This window comes from Pithys albifrons, chromosome 1, assembly GCF_047495875.1.
Source record: "Pithys albifrons albifrons isolate INPA30051 chromosome 1, PitAlb_v1, whole genome shotgun sequence".
In the NCBI taxonomy this organism is placed as follows: Eukaryota; Metazoa; Chordata; class Aves; order Passeriformes; family Thamnophilidae; genus Pithys; species Pithys albifrons.
This window is the reverse complement of record NC_092458.1, coordinates 80,594,031-80,616,313: the sequence shown is the minus strand read 5'-3', so window position 1 is coordinate 80,616,313 and position 22,283 is coordinate 80,594,031. Positions and strand designations below refer to the sequence as shown.

Here is a 22,283-nt window from a genome sequence, read left to right as displayed (position 1 = left end):
TGTATGCATGCTTTCAACTTTCATCTTTTGTGAAGAAAACAACATATTTGAAAAAAAATGAAAAAAGACAACCAACAGAAAAAACAAAACAACATAAAACAAAAAAACAACCAAACCAACCAACCAACCAACCAAAAAAACAAAAAAACCCAGCCAAATAAAATCCAACCAAAACAACAAAAACCTGCACACAAAGCAAGATCAAAGCCGTATTTTTAAGTCTCTGCAGATTTGGGATACCTCATTGATTGTATATAACTGAAGTCTCTTGGGTCTGGTATTTGAAAGCACCCAGTGTGCTTAGTGTTTCTGTAGATGTTTCAGAAAGCACAAAATCATGTCAGCCCTCCAATTTTATAGATGGTGCAAAAGAAACAGAAAGACAGAGCTGTGCCAGTGTGAGATGAATACTAAAACTGACTCTATTCTTTAATATAGCCAGCAGCACAAAATAAGCAAATTAAACATGGGGTTTCTTTCAGTTAATTACTATAAGAATTACTTGTTTTTAGAAAGCTCTTCCCCTTCATTTATCAGTCCAGTTTTAATCTCTTAAATAAAGTCTATAATTACTATGGATTCCAATCCATAGAATAATGATAAGGATACTCACATTTTTTATCTTGTCATTTTTTATTTGTTAAAAAGTGAACTGATCAAACCAAATACTCTGTTCAAATGTAGTAAACAAAAAGTACTTGCTGTTTTCAAGATAATGAACAAATTAATCAAACATGCACAAAACTTGTTACGAAGGAAAATGCTGCACTTTAATTTATTTTTTGGTAATTGCATTTTTATGACAAAATAAATTTTCTTTAGTGTTGAAGTTTTACCTGCTCTGGCTTGTTACTACTTATTGGTTTCAAATATTAATTTAGTAATGCTTTGCTCTTATATCAGGCCTGCAATTTATAATGTGTTTTACAGAATCTGATCTGATGCATTCCCTGAAGCATATAACCAAGTCCATCCAAATTGATTCTGCCATTGATTTCTTGGCCTGTAAATTTGTGTGGATTGCAGCACTTTATTTGCACCTTTGCTCTTGGCTCTATTAATGTGAATCTTCCTTTCTTATTTTCCTACCTTTTTAATTCCTTCCTTGTTCTCTGTTACAGATGCACTGTCTCTCTTTTCTTTGCTTTTCTTTCTTTCTTATCTTCTTTTTTTTATTTTACTTTCCTTCTGTTGCCTTCTATCACTCCAGGAATGTTTTCATCTCACAATCCTTTCAAATTTCTGCTTGATTTCCCCTGCTGCTCTTCTCTGTTTGTATTTGGTACAAAGCTGCAGGAGGATATAAAACATGCACACACAGAATTAAAGAACTAGTACATTTTGTTAGCACCTAGAAACTTACCTTCAGTCGTATTTGTCACAGAAGAAATTGTAAATGGGATAAGTAGTTGAAGCTGGAGGCAGAAACATGCAGTTCAGAAACACTGGATATCAGACTGTTCCTTCTTCCAGGGTAGCTACAGAGTGCCATCTATTGTCTCCAAATAAAAGATTTTCGTAGAATCAGAATATCCTGAGTTGCAAGGGGCCCCCAGAGTACGACTCCTGGCCCTGCACAGGACAACTCCACAGATCGAACCATGTGTCTGAGGGTGTTGTCCAAACATTTCTTGAACTTTGGCAGACTTTGTGCCATGACCACTTCCCTGGGGAGCCTGTTCTAGTGCCCAACTACCCTCATTTTATGTAAGTTGCCTTGAAATTACCCTGGCCTTAGATGCTGTATTTTGCAGACACTGCGCATTCTTACTGAGTGCATTTACTGCAAGAAAACATCATTCATGTTTGAGTTACTTTTCTGTCAATTCTTACTCTCCCATCCACATGTCATCTTTAGGTGTTTGATTCCATTAGGCCCTTTACAGCATTTGTCTGCATTTTGTCTCACTTGTATTAGAACTATACTCATAACAGTTTTTAATAGAGGCAAAGGTGTTTTTTCTAATGTTGCTTCCCACATATTCAAGAACAATTGGAGCACCTGTTCTTAGACCTCCTTAAACATCATATTTAGAATTAACTGTAAATTTTTATACTGGGCAATAAAATATGTAACATCTCATCATTACTAAAAAAAAACTCAGCTTTTTTTTCAGTGAGTGTTGCTAAAGCATTGGCAGATAACTAATTTCTGCATTACTCAAAAGATCACCTGGGTTGCTGCTGGCATTGTAGTTTCTTTGCTTAAGAATTTTTTTTCCTACTTCGTAAGTTTTATATCAATTTGTATTCTTTTTTTATCATCATAAGTATTTCTTTTTGATTTTCGTACTAAGTATGCTATTCAAGCAGGAATAATTACATATTTTTAAAACTTAGTTATGATATTAAGGTGAATTGGCATCTACATTCTACTTCCTATAGTTTTTGCAGTACAGTCATGGATAAAGGTTATTGTTACAATGATTACAACTACATTTTTGTGTTCTTCAGTTCACCTTTCAGATCCTGCAGGATACTCAGACAGGAAAGCAATAGGAAGACATGTTATGGATGGTCAGCTTCTATACAGGCAAATCTGAGTCATGACCAAAATGACCTGATTAGGCAGAAGAGCAGGAGCTGAAACCCATTGCATTCTAATCATGGCTTCTGACATTTCCCCGTTATTGTTTGAACTTCCTCTGAACATAATCTTCCAAGAGCAGAATGTGAATTTTGCTGTCAAAAGGCCAAAATTATAAAACAGCACTGGCAGCATTTTAAGCATAAATCTGCTGACTTGATTGGAGACAGTGATTAATAACTGGGCCAACATTTTGTTGAGCTGCACATCTCACTATTCAGTAGATACCCAGTTGTATTGACCTAGTTTTGCCCATAGCACTGGCTTTCAACTATCTGATCCAGGCTGCCTGTCATATGTGAAAATGCTCAGTTTCATTTTGAACAAGATCTCTTCTGATTTCTCACCAGCAGAGCATGTAAATAAATATATTGGTTTGACTTTGTTGCCTCTTTTTCCTCAATATTCAGATAAATAATAAATGGCAGTAGCTCAGCTCTTGCAAAGTATTTCTGATATGTAGGATACAAAGATTACAAGTGTCACACCATCATTTTGTAGATGAGGAAATTGAAGCTGGGAAAGAACAAATGACTTGCCAAGATCACTCAATAGCACATGGGCTAAGCAAGGAAGAGAAACCATGCTTTCAGCTTACTGTCCTAGTTCTGCTCCAAGCCCCAGGCCACACTTCTAATTAAAAACCTGTTTAGACTTCCTAGATCTGGATCACATTATGTCTACTCTGCGCATAGTTAAGAAGGTGCTGAAGAAGTTGCTACAAGGCAAATCAACAGCCAGGATCCAAAAGAAAAGAAACCCTGCCTTTATTTTCTGATTGTTAAAAATACTTCAAGAATATACAAACTCAAGATAATATATCTTTTTCTCACAACTGCATTCTTAAAAGGTTGTTTTCTTATTTTACAATGTTAAAAAATTTAAATGAAGGACCAACAGAGTAGGACTAATACTTTGCTTTAGTCTTTTCTTTTAAAAATATTATGTTTCAGGTTAATGTTTCAGAAAGTTGATATGTTATTTCAGGATCATGATCAACTTGGGGATACAGTTTGGACATTAGCACTGGGAAAAGATGAACAAATGCCTGCTGATTCCAGAATTATCATGTTAAGATAAAGTCCCCATGAATACAGCCATAAGACTTAACTTGCATCAAATAAGGCTTGCCTTGATTAATCACTTCTCTCCTTTTTTTTTTTGTTCTTTTCTTTAAAAGCAAAATGGAAATGAAAAAGCCATTTTTGTGATGTAGGACTGCTATATAGTATGAAGGAAATATTTAATCTTTTATACAAGAACCGTTCTGTGGAATGTTGCGTAATATGGTGTGTGTTTGTGTTGCTGGTAATTTTTATTTGTAAAAATAAAGAATGAATAGAATACCATTTTTCTCTGTGAGGAGTCATAGACGTGTGTATGTTTGGGAGCAGTTGCAGGGCTGGGCTTAAAATTTACACATATTAATATAACAGCATTTACTCTTTTTCTGAAAATTAAGTTGTTAGGTTTTAAATGGGGTAAGTACCAATAAATATAACAGGTGTATGTATATAGGGGTTTTGTGTGCTGGTGTATCCACGGGAGAGGCAAATCTGAGGCCTTGTATGTAGAGATGGGGAAAAGAATATTTGGGACCCTTTGTCGAGGATTGATTGCTTAGGAAAGTTATCTCCTTCTGGACATGACTTTTCCCATCAGTAAAGTATACGTTCTGTTTATATCCTTTGGGGCATATTTTCAATTTACAGATTAAAAAGTCCTGTATGAGATGTACCTATTATTATTTATTGATTTCTATCATAATTAGTAATTCTTTTAATGCAGATAGCAAAAGCAGGTATCCCTTGGGATGCTTCAGTGATAAAGCTGTAGTGTGACTTTACACTTACAAGCTCCTCCTGATAATGTCAGAATGGAGTTTTAATGAGATTCTGCTGTATTAGCTTGATCATATTATTGTTACTTGCTCCAAATATGTCAGGACCAAATATAACTGCCATTGCTTCACCTGGAGTTTTAAGTTTTTTTCTTTGTTCATTTGTTTCAAAAGCAAGACTGGAACTTAAAATAAGAAAGGTACCATATAAAGATTGATTCTACTTTTTTATGTAGTATTGGTATAAATTAGATTATTAAATACATTCAGTGTTTTGTTTTTCCTTTTAATAAATGTGTCACTTAACATAGTGAAGATAGCTCCAATGGGCTTAAATTAATAGAGATGTTTGGATTCAACCATGAGGGAAAAAAATAAAATAATGCTGGTTGATTCCTGCCTCATCTGTTCACCAGTTAACAGATCTGTATCATTTGTTAAAATGGTTTCATTAGGCAATAACAAGCCACAGTGTCCTAAGCAAAATATAGTATGCTTAAGATGCTATGAAAAATGAAAACAGTAAGGTGTTTAAATGGATAAACATCATCATTTTGTTTCTGTACAGAGAACCTCGAAAAATCATCCTGCATAAGGGCTCCACAGGACTTGGTTTCAACATTGTGGGCGGTGAAGACGGGGAAGGCATTTTCGTGTCTTTCATCCTCGCAGGTGGGCCTGCGGATCTCAGTGGAGAACTACAGAGAGGAGATCAAATTTTATCTGTGAGTATTTCTCTTGGGCTTTCCTGCCCAACTGCTTCATCTTGTTCTTTGTCTATACTGCACAGACACACAAAGCAATCTTTTTTGTTCACATATTGTGAAATCCAAGCTGCAAAAAGTTTTTTCCTGAATGTTTTGGTTATTTTCCTCTTGGGTTTTATAGCATTTTTTAATAGTGTTGCTTGCACTTAGCTCAGAATGAGACTTTTCACTACTTAATGCTACGCCCAGTATGGTGATGCTGCCAAAAGAACCTAAGCGCAGTGCAGACCTAAGCAGCTCCCAGCGTGGCCAACTGTCCAGTGCCATTTTTCCCAAAACGCACTACTGAGTCCAAAGATATTTCTCAATTTTGGCTTTTCTTGGAGGAGAACAAGCAGTATGACGAAATCATCTGTACTGGGGCTGCCATCTAGTGTGCACTGAACTGCTTAGCAGGCAGCTTGATACAAGAAGGCGATTAATTAGGTTATGTTAATTATCTCTGTGCCTCTAATGAATTTGATGATTCCTCTGAAATTCTTTTGCAAATTTTAGTGGATAAAAGGCTTCATAGCCTGAGGTTATATTTTGCATATTTGGTCTCAAAAAATCTTTTTGATTTTTCTTTCATGTGTATATGATACCATTCATTGAAAAACCAGAACATTTTTGTTTTAGCCTCTGTCAAGTAATTGAACATCTGACTGAAACAATATGAAAGTAAAGGATTTTGAATGACAATGGAAGCCTTGAAAATCTAGTTAGATATCCATTCACATTATTCAGCCTTACAGAAAAACAAACAAACACACTATCTCAAATTAATATAGTTGTGACTGTTTCATGCATAGCACATCAGTAGCCTTAACGCAAAGAGCTGCAACATGGGAATTACTTATCCCACATGAGTGATGGACCCACTAGGCTGCAGTGTCACACTACCTTCTTGTTTCATACTTTCTATCACTGTGAATCCTGCATCCTTGGCTGCACTTTAGTTATAGTAAGGGGGGAAGATGACTTTAGCCTGGGTGGTTAGTGATGTGGTTATGCAGCACTTTTCTCATCAATGTTTAAATTCATAAGAAAGGTTTTCTTACATTGCTAAGACTTAACTTGGCCTGTTCTGTGAAGAGGGAATTTACCATCTACCTGTCAAAGTTTTGATGTAAAAAGGTGCCTGGAGCTGTTTTCCAATACATAGAAAATCTGGTCACTTACCAATAAAGAGAGGCAGGAATCTGACATTGTGAGCATCATAATAGTGTGTTTTATCCAGACCTTAGTTCCCTAGAAGTGCTGTAAGAGAAAATGATAAAGAGCAAGTGAAAGAAGTTTAGGTACCTGTGTGAGTTGACACAGGCAGGCAGCCAGAACAACCATGAAACCATAGCTGAAATGCAAAGAGTGCTTTTATTTCATTACTTCACTAACTGGAGAAGCAACACCCAGGTGGAGACAAAAAAAGTGGGAACGCAGGCGCTGTTAGGCTCAGTCCATCCTAGCAGACAGTGAGCCTGCTGTTTGCACCAATTTATCAAGGGCCTGTACACTTGTAGTTTATCATCATGCTGTGATCTCCCCTGTGCTTTTTTATGATCTCTGAGCTTTAGTCTTCTCTCTCCCAAAACAGGGAGCTCACGCACATCCGTGAGAGTACATCCAAGTCTCTCGAAACACCTACACTATCTTTACACAGAAATTCTACATCTCAAAACAGACAGAAGATGAACAGCAGTAGGCATAATATATGGAGTTTCCCACACTATTATTCTCTAGGCCGTGGCATTCCCAGCTGCAAGGTCACTTGAACCAATCTACCATTCTCCCCATCATTCTTTCACTTTTACCTCTGTCCTGCCAACAGTGCCTTAAAGAGCTCTCTAAGTAGAAATGTTGTAGGGAACTGCAAGAAGACCAAAATAGACTCTTATAAAGTTATCAATATGAAGAAATAAGGAAGTCAAAGGCCTGTGCCAAGAAGAGCAGACAAGAAACCCAAGGAATAAACATGGAAATTTCTTTAGGACAATTATGCAATCTATTTTTCTTTGGTTAGATACAGCAAAATAGGACAGACTGACAGAGGACTGAGATCAAAGCCTTTTACGGTACATTGTATTCAGAAATCCAGAAGTTCAAATACAAATTTAAAATTTCATTTTCCTTTACTTTTAAGCAGGATATATTTAGCACTGTACAATACAGCAGCACTTGAATTTTTAATTCTGATTTTTGTCTGTTTCATAGTGATGTTTTCCATAAGTTCTAATTAATGTTAGCAGTATTGTATCATCATTTACTTGTCATGGAAGAGTTGTTTATTTGTTCATTGAGCAGAGAGGGATGGAAATTATTACTAAATTAGACTGTGTACATATCCTGAGGCAATCACCCAGTCAGGCCCTTGTTACTTATTTAGTCACAAATAACTACTATGGATCCATTTTTCCATATTCAACCAAAACCAGTTTCATGCACAGGCTCCATTTAGAGTTCATTAATCTTATACCATTTTCTAGTGAAGGGTCCCAGACATCTTAATTTCATAAGGACTGCACAAAAAAAAGATCTGTTTCTCTCTGTTTGTTCCTTCTTGTCTCATCTCTCAGAAACGTTCATTTCCCTACAGAAATAGTTTTCCCATTAGTTTGTCAAAACATGACAAATCTGATTTACAAGAACAAATAGTACCCTTAAAGCTGTTATTTCTAATTAACTGAAGCTTGGTTAAGTTTCTTTCAGACAGGAACCATAGTAAGTGATTTAAACTTTAGAGATCTGAATTTAATTTCTCATAAGACTGGTATTGCAGAATTGCAGTGAAACCACAAGAGTTATACTGTGATATTTTATATGTTTTTAAAACCTGCTGTGATCTGCTTTCTGGCCAATCCCTCTAATATTTATTCTCTTTCAGAATGCCACTTCTTTCATTGCTTTTGTTGTCCCTGGCCATTGTAGGGAAACTTGACTACATGACCTTTAAAGGACCCTTCTAACCCAAACTATATCCAATGATTTACCCAATGTCCTTCTGTGTGACCTTAGGCAAGGTGCTTCCTTTTTTAAGCCTCAGTCTCCCAAGGGTGACAATGAGGATTACAGCACTTTCTTAATTCATGCCTGTGCTGCAAATACAGCAAAGTGTTGACTGGTTGAGAGCTGTGTATGCTTACCTTTGGGAACATACCTATAAAAATACCTAAAATAGACTACAAATCCATGAGTGAGACCAAACAAGGTGTGCTCTTCTATGCATTGCATTTGAGTGACACACTGGATGTATATATAGTCCCAGATTCAGCCTACAAGGCTTGGGAAAATCCCATAACCTCTGCCTCCCCTTCTGCCTGACTGCCAGGATGTCACAGGGATGGGTCCAAGCCTACAGACCCCCAGGGGTACTGGGAAAGGTTGGGGCTGCAGCCTTGGCCCCATGAATGAGTGAAATTTGAATTTATTTTTCCCAAATGCCACCAGGTGGCACCCCAGGATCAGTAAAGACAGCGGTCTGCTTTTGGAAACTGGCTAAAACGTTAGAAAAAAGCAGCAAAAATTGTTTTTTTCCATTTTCAGTTAATTGATTGGAAATGTTTAAAACTTATCTCAAAACATAGGCTGGTATTCTCAATGTTTCTGTGCGGAGAGACCAAATGGATCCTATCTGAACCTTGAAGGTCAGTTGAAAAATAATGGAAAATGTTCTGTGTTGAATAGTAAAACATTTCAAATAGCACAAAAGTGAATTCTAATGCTACATTTATGAGAAAAGAGGTTTTCCCCTAAATGCAGGATTTTTTTAAATGCCGGGTTTTTTTCTGGCTATAATTCCACCAAACTAGACATTTTCCTTCTCATTTCTGGATGTCATTAAAAAGTAGTAACACATGCATCACCAGTGTAGGGTCATCACTATAACAGAATATATCTCTCCCTATAGTATTTTCCTCTATTAAGTATATTGTAACTATTATGAAGTAGCATTTTGAATTCTAATTGACTCAATCCTTGATTTACTATGTGCTGTGTACACACCAATTACCTTTCATCTCAGATGTTTATAATCCAAAGGAAATATTTCAGAATATCAATGAAAGAATTTATTTCATTTTGGAGCAGTGAAAATGAGGTACCAGTGTGTTAAATGATTTATTTACAATCATTTTAGAAGTCTGGGCCAAGTCTAGACTAAGAGGCTGCTTGAACTCAGATCTAACCCCAAGTTCTCCATCTGTTAGGAAAATGTAGTCTTCAATAAAAATAAAATGTAATGTTCCTTGATGCCATTCTTGCAATTTTAAGTTCCAATTCCAATGCTGAGGAATGTTGTGCCTATTAAAACAGGAATGGGAATCCAGTGTTGGTTAGTTAAAATCACCTGCATGAGAACAAATTATTTTCATGAGCCATATGCATAAAATGGCCATACAGCCTGAGAGAAAGCTGATCTTAAAACTTTAGGAAAAAGGTACATAGTGAATACATTACAATTTTTAGGGGAAATTCCTGGGGAGGCAGGAGGAGCAATATGATTGTTCTCAAAGAAATTGCCACATCATTTTTTGCCTTACAATCTCAAATTAAAATCATGATAAAACATAACACCTTCTTTTAGGTGTCTAAAACTAAATCTTTCAAAGCACTTCCAGTGGTAAGTGGGAAACTTTACCAGTAGGTACAGGACCTAAAGCACAGAGAACTGATTTACACATGCAAAATCAGCAGCAAAGTTCAGATTTACATGTCCACAAAAAATAATTAGTGCATATTGGTCCTTGAATTCCTATGCTGACATTTCTCTTTAAACAGTTTATAATTTTCCATGAGACTGCATCAAGTTGAAATTGTATGCAAATGAGAGAATTAAGGTGAAATAATAGCCATAAGGCATTGACAGCAAGGACTAGCATTTGAGTCTTAACTTTTGAAATGACTGAATTTTGTGTCTTTGGACAAGATTAAACCTCAGATTAAGATACTTAAATTTAGGCATTTACATGTTTGCTGAGTGTCCGGTTGCCATTAAAGTCAATGGAGGCTAGAGAACAGTTTGGCTGGCCAACTGTGAGCTGCGTAGCTCGAGCTGAATTGCTCTGGAAGCTTTATCACCTGTATTGACTTTTAGGGTTAAACACCACATGCATTCATATCTGTATTTAGATGTCTTAAACTGAATCTCACATTTCATGTGTGTATACCTTTTTAATATGTATTTGCTTTTTCAGCTAGCATTGGGCTTGCTTAATGGCAAATAAAAGTAAAATAAAAATTGTGGACCATAAAAAGCAGTATCAGTTTTATTTCATTCTCCTGTAGAAATGCTTTATGCCTTGTGGTTCACAATGCCTGGATGCAGCGTGACTCGTAGCCTGAAAAGTAGAATAAAGAGAAAAAGTAGACTGCTTGCTCTGGAGCAAGATGACTGCTCCCAAGCAATGCATCCACAGGTTTTATTGTTAAGGGAATAAAACAAGTTTTCTGAAGGTCAGTTGCTCAACAACAGGAAGGAGCAGGAAAAGAACAAGCTGCACCTCAAACAGACACATAAGGCTCCCATAATACTTCCACTTCCCCTCTCATCTAACCTGAAACAGATGAATGGAGTTAGCCAAGCCATTCTGTGTGTTTTTCCTGCTGATCTAGTATAGTATCAGGGTGATGCATATATGGGGAAGGACACTATCTTTTTTCCATTGCAACTTTCTGAGAATGAAATAACTATGGATTGGGAAAGGGCTAGAGGAGATAGTCTGTGGGGTTTTCTGTGACTGGTAGGTGCCATTATATATGCATAGTTTGCAACACCAGTAGTTCAGCATCTCGTGTTATCTCTGGTCTTTTATACATGGTTTTCCCTTGTAGAGGGAAGGTGTTCTCTTATATTGATCAGATTTTCTCTTGTGTCTGTGCATGTTCCTGTTGTCATTTTTTTTTGTGACATGTTTGCTGTCCCTTATGAACAGTTTAAACACTTGTTTCTACTTAGTTCCTCCCACACAACTTCTATCCACCTTCTTACCCACAGATGTAGCAAAAATACAATATACATTTGAAAAAACAGAACATTCTTCAATTTCTACTCCAAAATATGTCTCTGTAGGGCAGGATAGAGTGTGAGGACTCTGTGCTTATTTATAGCAAATATTTTTGGTTTACATTTGCTACAGTTATATTTGACTTTCAGATTGACTTCTCTTACTTTGCTGCAGAAAAGCTTTTAGCTTTATAATTTAAAAATTTTTTGTGCATGACAAAAACATAAAACTACTTAGGGCAAAGAGTCCATTTTGTTGCATAGTTACGAAACTAAGAAAAAAGGCAAATACCATTTGGTTTTCCTTCTCAGACTTTCTTTTTTCCAAAATGCAGCTGGCTTGGAAAATGTTTGAAACATAAACATCTCTATGGGACCTGTAATCTTTTCTCCATGGAGGATCAGTCTGACACTGTTGTGTAATGGTGTTAGGATTGTAACACATACTCCCTTTGCAGTATTATTTGCAGAGGCACTGACCATATCCTTAGGATGCTTACTTCCCTGTGGTGATTGAGTGCTGTATGATTCTGTCCTCTGTCATAGGACAGTCTGTCAAATTCTATGGCCTTTATCTGTAATTGCCTATAAAGTCTCTGGTAACATTTTTAACATTAATCATACTTAATATGTTCACTATGTTAACTAGTTTTGTAGTAAGGCATAGAACACTTATATATGGTATATATTGAGAATGTTAGTATAGAATCAGTGCAGTGATTCAAAGGGGTAGATCAATGCACCTGCCTAGACTCTAATTTTAAAGAAGTAGAATCTGAAGTAGAATTGAAAATCAAGCAAGAATGTGTTGCTAAACATATCCAAAGGATCAATAATGAATAGTAGGTGATACATGTGACAGATCTGTAAAAAGAAACTCTGTAGAGAGAAAAGAAGCTGAGAGCACATGTTTTGGCATATGTTAATGGGATGACACCAACTATAAGGACATATAGAGTGTGCTCCCTAGCAGCTTATAATAGATTAATCTAAATTCAGACTTTGCTCATGTTGGGAAACACACAGTATATAACCCTTTAGGCCCCTCTGTAACTAACAGAAAGATGTAGTCACTTCTGAGTACAATTTACCTTGTCCCAGAATAGACATTTTACATGGGTCAAGCGACTATTTTGCTATAAAAATTTTTATATTTCTTTTCACTGATTATAGAGAATTTGGCACGATTCCCTTTATTGAAATAGATCTCATCCAAACTGACTAAACATTCATGAAACTTTTTGGTGGAGAATATGGAAAAAGGAGTATAAGTAAGATAATTCCAGATTTTATTCTGACCAGTAAGGAAGAATGGCCTAAAAAAATGAAACAATGGAACAAAACTTGCCTTTGAGTGACTGTATAGTGTAGTGGCAAAATTCATGATTTTGTGCTAAAAGGAAGTGAGGAAGTAACATGGACTTCAAAACCAGTTTGCTGTGCATTCACAGTGGCAAAATTCAAGTAATCAACATTTTAAAAAGTGAAATCTCAGTTAGTCACTGTGGTTATAACAACCCAAGTTCTGAAAATGTATGTTAGGTCAAATTTGGGGCAAAATTCAGAAAGGTGTAAAATTTCTGTAACTTTCAAGAATTAAAAAAGGTAGCAAGAAAATGTTCAATGAAAATAGAAAATCAAGCAATAAATTAGTTTCCCAAAGAGCAGGAAGAAAAGAATATTTAAAAGTGAGACCATGAGAGTTAAAACCTTCTGAACATTTTTGTTTTCAATTAGGGCAGTTATGAAGAAAGAGAGAAAAGTCTTTAAAGTGGACTAAGGCAAAACTAAATTTGAATTTAGACAAATGAGATATTGAAAACAGGTGAAGTTGATTCTTATGTTCTTAAGGAACTATTCAATGCAGACTATTCATAATGATACTCAAAAACTAAAGGAATATTTGGGGATATAAAGAAGGCTGTCCAAATTTCGGGAAAAACTTGTGGGAGAAGCAATCAATCTATTTGCAGATACTTAGTAAACAGAAGGAGGATTAATAATCCCAATGAATTTTGCAAGAATAAACTGTAAAATATAATTTCCCTTCAGAAAGAACAGCAGCAACAGGGCTGGAGAAAAGTCATAAATGTCATTTTACCACAAACTTTCTGCCCCTGTAAGCTGCCTATCAACATTTTCATACAAGCCCTCAGAAAAAAACAGAAAAAATTAGAGAAAAGCAAAGATGCTGTCATGATAGGATTAATAGGAAGATCTGAGGCAAACTAACTGGTTAATGGAAGTTCAGACATTGCTGAGAATATTGGGAATTCTCAGATTTGAGGATGAGTTAGAAATGGCAGTAGGTCTCTGAGAATCCTCAACCTGTTTGTCTTTATATGGGATCATCTGGATGCACTGGGCTCTGCCCTTCCACATAAATTTAGTTTCACTTCTTACAATGCATGCAGACATATATTCAGTACTTGCTGTCATCATGGTGAAAACAAAAACAACTTCCCTGTACGAGAAAAGATATTTAGAAGTAGAGAAGGCAACAGAACACCCATGGAGGAAAACTGGGTGCAAAACAAATTTATGCTTCTGAAAACCCTCTTTTTTTCAATGTTTAAAGAAATGGGTCTTTGAAAATAATAAAGTCTTTTCCCATGAAATCTTGGAGTTTAGAACTCAGGCCAGGAAAGTCCCAGCATCCTCCTGGACAGCAAAACTTCATTTTAATGAAGTATGAACTGTGTCCATGTTAAAACACTACCATCTGGAAATACTCACCCTTGGAGAACAGAGCTGTTAACAAAATGTTTTTCATCATTGTTAGTAAATATACAGGGTCTGATGGCTGGAAGCAGAACTTAGACATATTCAGCCTTTTAAACATGATGCACTTATTTGGTAATCAGGGCAACTGGGTTTCATTGCCATTGAAGCTCATAGACTTGCCACTTTGGAACTTCAAAATAAAAGAGGTTACTTTCAAAAATACAAGCTTAATGTAGCTTCTAGGCAAAAAAAAAAAACCCACCTGCATATTCAGGAATGCTGCATACATGGGTGAGTAGAGAGCTTCCGTTTGTCTCATTTATCTAGAAATTTGTCTTCCAGCTGGATTTCTCACTCCTCACCTCCACCCTCACCCCCTTATTTCTTCAATTCATAACATAGATTACAATTGCCTTGATTCTGTAACTGCTTCCTAAATTAACTCTTCCTTTACCAAGCACATGATCAGAAGCTAATAAATTATAGTAACAATTCTCATTAATAAGATTTGTCTTTTTTTTTTCCCAAAAATGCAAGCTATCAGACCTGCCAGTTCTGTGTCATGCAAAGCTAGTAAATTGGCCTAGACTAGAGGATGTGTATTTTTTCTGTGATGAAATCATCAGTTGTCTCTAAAACATTCATTTTATAATTGTCTCAATGAGGAGAAATTATCTGATGCCAGACTGCTTGCTTTTCAGCTCCTTACATTTTAAGGAGGAATTTCCATTCCATTTAAATATTCTGACTTGGCAAATTTTGGTTTAACACTGTCAAACAGAATTATGTCACATCTGATACACTGAAGATTTGGAATGAGCTTTACACCCCTCAGTGTCGCCTTACTGGCAACCCAACAACAAAAATTTGAAAGCCAAACTGCTACTGCAGGACAAAATGGCTACAGTCACTGAGCTTTATTCATTCAGAGATTTGCCCCAGGCTGGACTTTTGCCTTGTACTCAAACAAACTAGACTCCTGGAAGCATTCTGCTCTAATTCCCAGGCAGTTTTGGATTTCTGAGTGATTAAAAAAATTATCCTATGACTTGAGCTGCAAAGTTATAGAAATTGGCCATCCATTAAATAGGGTATTGGAGGAATATCTGCAATAGTCTGTTGGAGGAGATTTTTTGGATCCATTAAAAAAACCCAAACCAACAAGATAGATATGGCCTGTATCTGAACAAGCAAGCCACCAGAACAATAACAAAACCAAAATCACTTAAAGAACATAAGAGCTATTTCCTTTTCACTGGTTATAAAAAGAATGGTTTATTTAAGAGTGCAGAGCATTGTCTATTCAAAGTGTCTGTGTCATATAATCCTTACTATAGAGCCACAAATAAACTATGAACATTGTGATTCATGAAGTTTTAATATAAAATGTGAGCACTGAATACTTCATCTGGAGATGAAGATTCCAGTAAGTCACAGGATTACAGGAATGTACTGATGGATCCCAGCACTTGCAAAAACATTTTCTCCTTGCTTACTAATTCCCTGAGCAGCCTCAAGTCTGCTCTCCTCATTTCCAGAGATAAGGTGTTGCTGGTGCTTTTCCTCCTGTCAACAGAGATTTTAAATTCAGTCACTTCATGGTGGCTGTGGCCAAGACAGTCACCAATCTCCACTTTACTCACGAGATCCATTCTGGTGACAAGCAGCAGATCAAGGAGGACATTTTTCTGAGTCAACTCCCATGGGACCTATTCTGTAAAGTTGTCATCCAGGTTTTTTTAGGAATCTTCTGGCCCAGGCTGCACCTGCTGTGTGATGCCCCCAGGTAATTTCTGGCAAGTTGAAGTCCCCTATAAGGACAAGAGAAGTTGGATTGAAAGTTAGTTCCTAAAAGACTAATTTGTTGGTGTCATCATCCTGGCTGGGAGGTCTATAGCAGACCCCCACGATGACAACCACATTATTTGTTTACCCCTGGATTCTTACCCAGAATCCAGAGGCTCTCAACTGTGCCAGTGCCAACTGTGAGCTCCATACATTCTAACCCTTCTGTTACATAGAGTGCCACCCCTCAGCCTCGTCTGCCCTGCCTATCCCTCCTGAAGAATCTCTAACCATCCAGCAGGACACTCAAGTCAGATCTCATCCCACCAGGTTTCACTTACACCAATGATGTCAAATCTCTGGGACTGGGCCAAAGCTTCAAGCTCCTCTTGTTTGTTCCTCATGCTGTGGGCATTGGTGTAGAAGCATTTCAGGTGTGGTACAGTGTAGCCAACACTATGTGAGGCAAATTGAGGGATCTCATTAGTTCTCATTTCCTCAAATTTTGGCACACCATCCCATTGCTCATCACTGGGGACCCTGGTTTTGTCCCCTTCCCTCTTCCAAGCTAGTTTAGAACTGTCAATGAGCCCCACTAGCTCCTGCACCAGAACACATTTTCCTCTTTGAGACAGATGGATCCTATCAGGTGTCAGTAGACAAGGTGTTGTGTAGATCATCCTATGGTCAAAAAATTCAATTTTTTTCTGATTACACCAACCTCAGAGTCGCTTATTAACCTGATGGATCTGCCTATTCCTAATAATATTATTCCTTGTTACCAAAAGGATTGACAAAATCACTAGCTGTGCTCCTGCTCCCTCTACCAATTGTCCCAGGGCCCTGAAGTCTCTTCTGATTGCCCTCAGACTTCTCTTTGTTATTCCATCACTGCCAGTTTGAACACCAATAGCAGAGAGTAATTGAAGGGTGTTATTAGACTGGAGAGTTTTCCAGTCATGTCCCTTATATCTGAGTCCCTGGCAGACAGCAGACCTCCCTGTGAGTTGGGTCCAGTCTGCATATCAGGCCCTCCATTTCTCTTAGAAGGGAGTCTCCTATACCCTTCTCCTCCTGTTAACAGAGGAGGTCTTGATGTGGGGTATAGGAGGAGTTTTTTTAAGAGGCCCCACTACCCCAGGAGGACCTTTACCCACCTCACCAGTGGTCTGTCTTCTAGTTCCAGAGCCTCACACCTGCTGTAGAAGGTGCCAGTCATACTTGTCAAATTCTGAGAAGGAGGAGGAGCCTTCTTCCTGGTATGTCCAGTGACCCTCTTCCAGCCTTCATCTTTAACAGATCCTTGACTAACTGTCCTTTGACTAATTACCCTGCAGGGTTCGGAGTCCACCTGCTTCTCCACTACAGAGGAAGTTTGAGACACCAAAGAGTCTTGACACTGCAGCATCTCTGAAAATAATTGCTCTCTCTGACTTGTTTGCTCAAATGCTTCGTAGCCTGTTCACTTCTTCCCACAGCTCCTTCATCTGGCCACACAACTCTCAATCTACTATTCATACATTGCCTCGTGGTCCCTGGGTTGAATTCAGTGCCGATTTGCCATGACCATCTCGCCTTTCACAGGTCACAATGCCATATTCTGTGGATGTGGAAATGTGAAAAAACCTATCAAGTGGAGCTCAAGGCAGGGATTTCAATTTTTGAATTCACCACTAACTCAGTGTTCAGGGTCAGACAAATCATCAATGTCCTTCTGTCTCTAAGGAGCCTCTAAAATTGCTTTACCTTTTTATTTCAGTTCCTGAGTACTCATTACTTTTGGTTTCAGCTGAAATTAAGTTCATATCATCTTTGAGGTACAAGGAACTTTCTAAGATGGAAACCTTTACCTCATTTCAGAAGCAGGAGAAATCCAATTATTTTTGCTTATACCATCCTTTGAAATTCAAATGTGAAGCAAGAACCCTGCAGCATTATGAGAAAAACGGAACAATGGTGGTTCAGCCATATCCATACACAGAAAGGAAAAATACCTTTTAGAGCTGTGTGAAAACCAAGATAATATGGAATAAATGCTACTAACTGGGGAATGTCTAAATGGCTCAGGATGAGAACAGAAGACAGAAAACAGAATTAGGGAGAAAGAGATATATTTCAGAAAGACAGGAAAGCAAATGGAAGTAACAGTCGTGTAAAGTAAAAACTGTAGGAGGGAGGAGGGACAGTTAGATATTTTATCGATTCAGAGTAGGAAGAGAGCAGGAATTGCAAAGTAGATGGAATGTGTGAAGGCTTGAAAAAAATGACACTGTAGTGAGATACATGAGATTCAGTGGTGCCAGAAATACAAGGGTGTTTGAGTGACCATGCAGGAGAAGGGAAGGTAAAAAAGCAGCAACTAAATTTTAATTTAAGAGCTAATGATGAGCTCTCCATTTTAACAATAATGAATATTCTTACTAAGTATAGTGTTTGATGGATGAATGTTTCATATATAAAATTAATGAAAAATAATATTAATATTTATTTTAAAATATTTAATAAATATTGGCCTTGATTATTAGCTACTATGGTAATCTTATAGGTATTTTTATTGGTAATACCTGTTGCTTTTATACGCAAAAGTATGTATGCCTCTGTCTAGACTTAACCATATAGTAATGTTACAAATGCCATTGATCATCTTGTAGTTTCTGGATCCCATCCAGTTCAGGTTGAAAACTGAACAAGCTCATAGCTATTTAGTGACCTGGATGAAATAAGTTTCATGTCCATTCAGGCTCCAGTGAGCCTATGTGTCATTTTCAAAAGCTGCCATTTATTTCTTCAACTAGTTTTATTTATTAAAGTAGTTTTAAGGAATTCTGATGGAACTGAGGGGAAATGTCTCTTAAGCTGTCACTCCCGTGAACTGTTCAGTAAGATCATTTCAGTCTCAAAGTTGCCCAATCTGGCATCATTCACAAAAGCTACAGTCACGTAGGAAGCAGATCTTGTATCAGAATTTCTGTACAGTTTCTGTAAGTCTTTGCTTATGGTTAAAAACTTAACAGATACCATTTGGAATGATCCACATGGTCTGGTAAGTCATAAAGATTGTTAGTTCCTACTGCAAATGGCAACGTGTACAAAACAACTCTTCAATAACATCAATTTTCTTTCTGCTTCAAAGCTGCTTTGATACCCCTTTCTTTTGGTTTACCTGCCTCCTTAAAGTTGCTGGCAGAAAAAGGCATGATATAGCTCATGCCCCCACAGTGGGTCTTGTTTTCTAGAGAGAGAAGAGTTTGCCTTTGGAATGTCCAGCTCATCAGAGCATAAAGACCAGCTTACCAGAGGCAAAAATCATAAATCTAAGGTAGCCAAACAGGGAAAATTGAAAAGGTCACTGAAATTGCTGGCCCATGAAAAGACAGGAGAATGCTGGGCATGGAGAACAGCAGATAAGAAACAATGCTGTGTTTTCACTGGAGTTCAGGATGAGAAAGCCACTGTGCTTCTCTGTGCTGAACTAAGCAGTTCTAACTAACCAGGAGAAAGTGTAGGCACAGAACAGATCAAGAGAAGTGAGAAAAGTAGGAGAAAAGCAAAAAAACAAGCCTGAAAATTTAACAGAAGCTAACTGGAGAGTGAAGACTTCAGTCCCCCTGTGCATTTCTCCTTTCTTTCTATTTCTAAACACTCTTCAGCAGCAAGGCAAAGGCTCTCCTATATTGGCATTTCCTCCTGCCTGGTGCCACTCCTACAGACATGCCCTGGAGTGTCTATGGCACTGAGCCTGCCCTACTTCCACTGCTCTTCCAGCAGCACTTGGCAGAGCCTTGGCCTCAGGCTGGATGTGCGGCCTTCGCTTTGCACAAAGCTGGCCTGTCTAAGCTGAAGAGGATGATTGCTCAAGGCCAATACTTTGGCAACATGCCCTGGTTTCTTAGAATTCTTGTACTTTTTGGTGGACTCTATCCGTTGTCAAGAGTTGTGTGGGCCATTGTGTAGACTGGTTATGCCCCTTGCTCATGAGGAAGGTCTTCCTCAGAATTGTCCAGGGCATATCATCCCTAAGGTTTATTTTTCCAATGTTCCCTGTCTTGCTGGAAGATCATGTTTCCATTACGTAGGGGTTGATGCTATATATTCCATTTTCAATGACTAAGCAGGACTGCTGGAGAACATGGCTCAGCTTTCCTCTCATCTCTTACTAATGTGCTTCAGAATACTTAAGATGATGTGCAAAGTTAAAGTAGATAAATAGGATTCTTGGTATCTAATGCAAACAATGGGAATTGTAGTGGTAAGCAGTTGCCTTTATTCAGACTTCTGTTTGCTTTATGAAGTGCCAAAAGCTCTTATTTTGTGAGTTTGACAAATAAAAGAATATAGACACAACTTGAAAGCTCTACTCCATTGTTTGCTCCATGGCAAAACCTGCCTTTTCTTCACCATTTAATTTACTGTATAAAAGCACCAGACTATGTCTGTGGCAACTCAAAGAAGAAATGGAAAGAAATCCTTTACGTTTACTCCCCAGGGAAGGGAAGTATTTTTCCTTTCTTTTCCAATTCAACAAGATATTCCAAGTGTTCATTTAATTACAAGATTTATGTAAAAACATAAAATAAGGTGTGTTAAATAAAGAAGTTGCTAAATAAACCAGATTATTCTACTACCCTCTATTTGACCTATATACAAATCAAGCTCACGTTCTAACAGAAGACAACCAGATTGAAGCAAGTCTGTTGGGAACACCACTAATTTGTGTTAAAATGGGCTACTTAAGTATTTTAAAGGAAATATAACTCTTCCAATTCCAGAAAAGTTCAATCTATGGAAAAAGTAAATCTTATATTTCATTTCAATTATGTTTCAGTATTAAATTAAGTAAATGTTTTATTTTGGGTCACTGAATGCAAAGGCAATTACTGTAATTACTGTGAACTATAGTTCCATCTTTTTCTCCATCTCAGTTTAGTTTTGACTCTATTTTTCAGCTATCATCTTCTATTGTGGCACTTCTCTTTGTTTATAAGCTTTCGTACTGCTTTTTGCCACAGCACGCAGAAGGGACAGACATCTGTATAAGCTGCAGGCTCTTCTTATTTCCATTATGTCAAATTCATTTTGAAGTTAGGCATCAGAAATTGTGCAGTCAAGTTCATTCTGGGCCAGGATATCAGGGCTGTGCAGTCAAGCTCAGAACAGCTACTTTGTTTATTGTATAATCCTTCTTAAAGGAAGAGAGATGATTTATAATAGAAGAAAAAGAACAACCAAAACACCTTTGATATGTGTTAAACTTTCCTGCCCACACTTGCAACTATTTCTGAGGGTTTTTTTACTTTCTTTTATTACTTATTCTTAACATAAGCTACCTCAAATTAACAGAAAGCGGTAATTGAAATCAGATTAAACAATTTGCAATGAAATAATATCAGGGCAAAATGGTACTGCACACATTATTATGTTATATTAAGACATTGTTTTGGAGGAAGAGCCAAGACAGAGTATGATTATTATTATCTGTTCTTTCAGAACTCGTTCACTTTTTTTATGAAGGTAAAAATTGGATTGAATCATGTAAATTAATGGTGCCTTTCATCGAGATTTAATGTTACATGAATATGCTGGTTTTCAACTAGAAGGCTTGGGAGTTTATGATGTTTGCTTTTGAATATTGGGATGTGATACCCAGAAATCAAGTTAGCATCTGTTCTTCTTGTTCTTTACCAAGTCAGACTAGGTTATAAGTAATTTCTAAATTTAACACCTATTATTCTTCAGTGAGGTTCTGTCACTAGTGATGAGCAAAACAACATGCAAGTGGACCTCTCCCTACCTATTTGGCAATGGTTATTTGATTTTTTTCTGCAGTTGTGCATCTTGAAGAGAAAGATAACACTCTTTTGACATCATAAAGTATTCAGGTCATTTACCTCTTTGATATTACTTAATCTGGTTTGTCTAGCTTGATTATCATCTAAATAAAAGTTTCAGTAAATAGGATTTTTGTATGATTTTCTCTCTGACATTTCTTTTCCTTGCTCTTTTGATTTCAGCCGCCAAGATCTGTTAGTCCTCCTCAAGTGTCTGTTCTCACCTATATCCTAACAGAAAAGTGAAATTAATTTCTGAGAAATTCATTCACTACAATGTGTTGTGTTTGCACCTTAGGCAATCATTTCTTCTAGAACAAGGGTGCAAAGGGCAGAAAGTAGTCAGCTGCCATTTCAGGGGCTTGTTTTTCTTTGGAAAAGTGAAAAATGTTTGTGTAACAACTTTGGGGAAATTCCTGTCGATATTTATAGTCTTGATGTATTATTAGGATTTCGTTTATTAGCTGACATATACATAGAATTATTGTTTCTCAGAAGAGAAGGAGGACAAGCATATGATTTCCTTATTCTTTCATATATCGTTACCTTTTATCTGTTGAGAGATTATTGCAATATATTAATGATTTTTTAAATCTTCTGTACTATTAACACAATTCTTGCAGACCATCACAATGTTTCCCTATACTGCTTAAGAAAGGTTTGTGTTCTTCTGAAAACTATGGTCTTCAAGCTTAAGCCTAAGCAAAATTAATATTTTTCTTTCTTGGAACCTTCTAATGCTGACTGGATGACAACATCTATATTCATGTCCCCA

The 22,283-nt window shown here is 37.1% G+C and overlaps 1 protein-coding gene across 22 annotated transcripts in view; it reads left to right on the top strand.

Annotated features, from left to right (window-relative positions):
* The window catches only part of DLG2 (discs large MAGUK scaffold protein 2), a 1,023,852-nt gene that overhangs the window by 787,731 nt on the left and 213,838 nt on the right, over positions 1–22,283 (top strand). For all 22 annotated transcript variants that reach the window (XM_071556365.1, XM_071556356.1, XM_071556345.1 and 19 more), the window contains one exon: positions 4,996–5,152. In XM_071556365.1, coding sequence (XP_071412466.1) covers positions 4,996–5,152 — 157 coding nt within the window. The remainder of the gene's footprint in view (positions 1–4,995; positions 5,153–22,283) is intronic.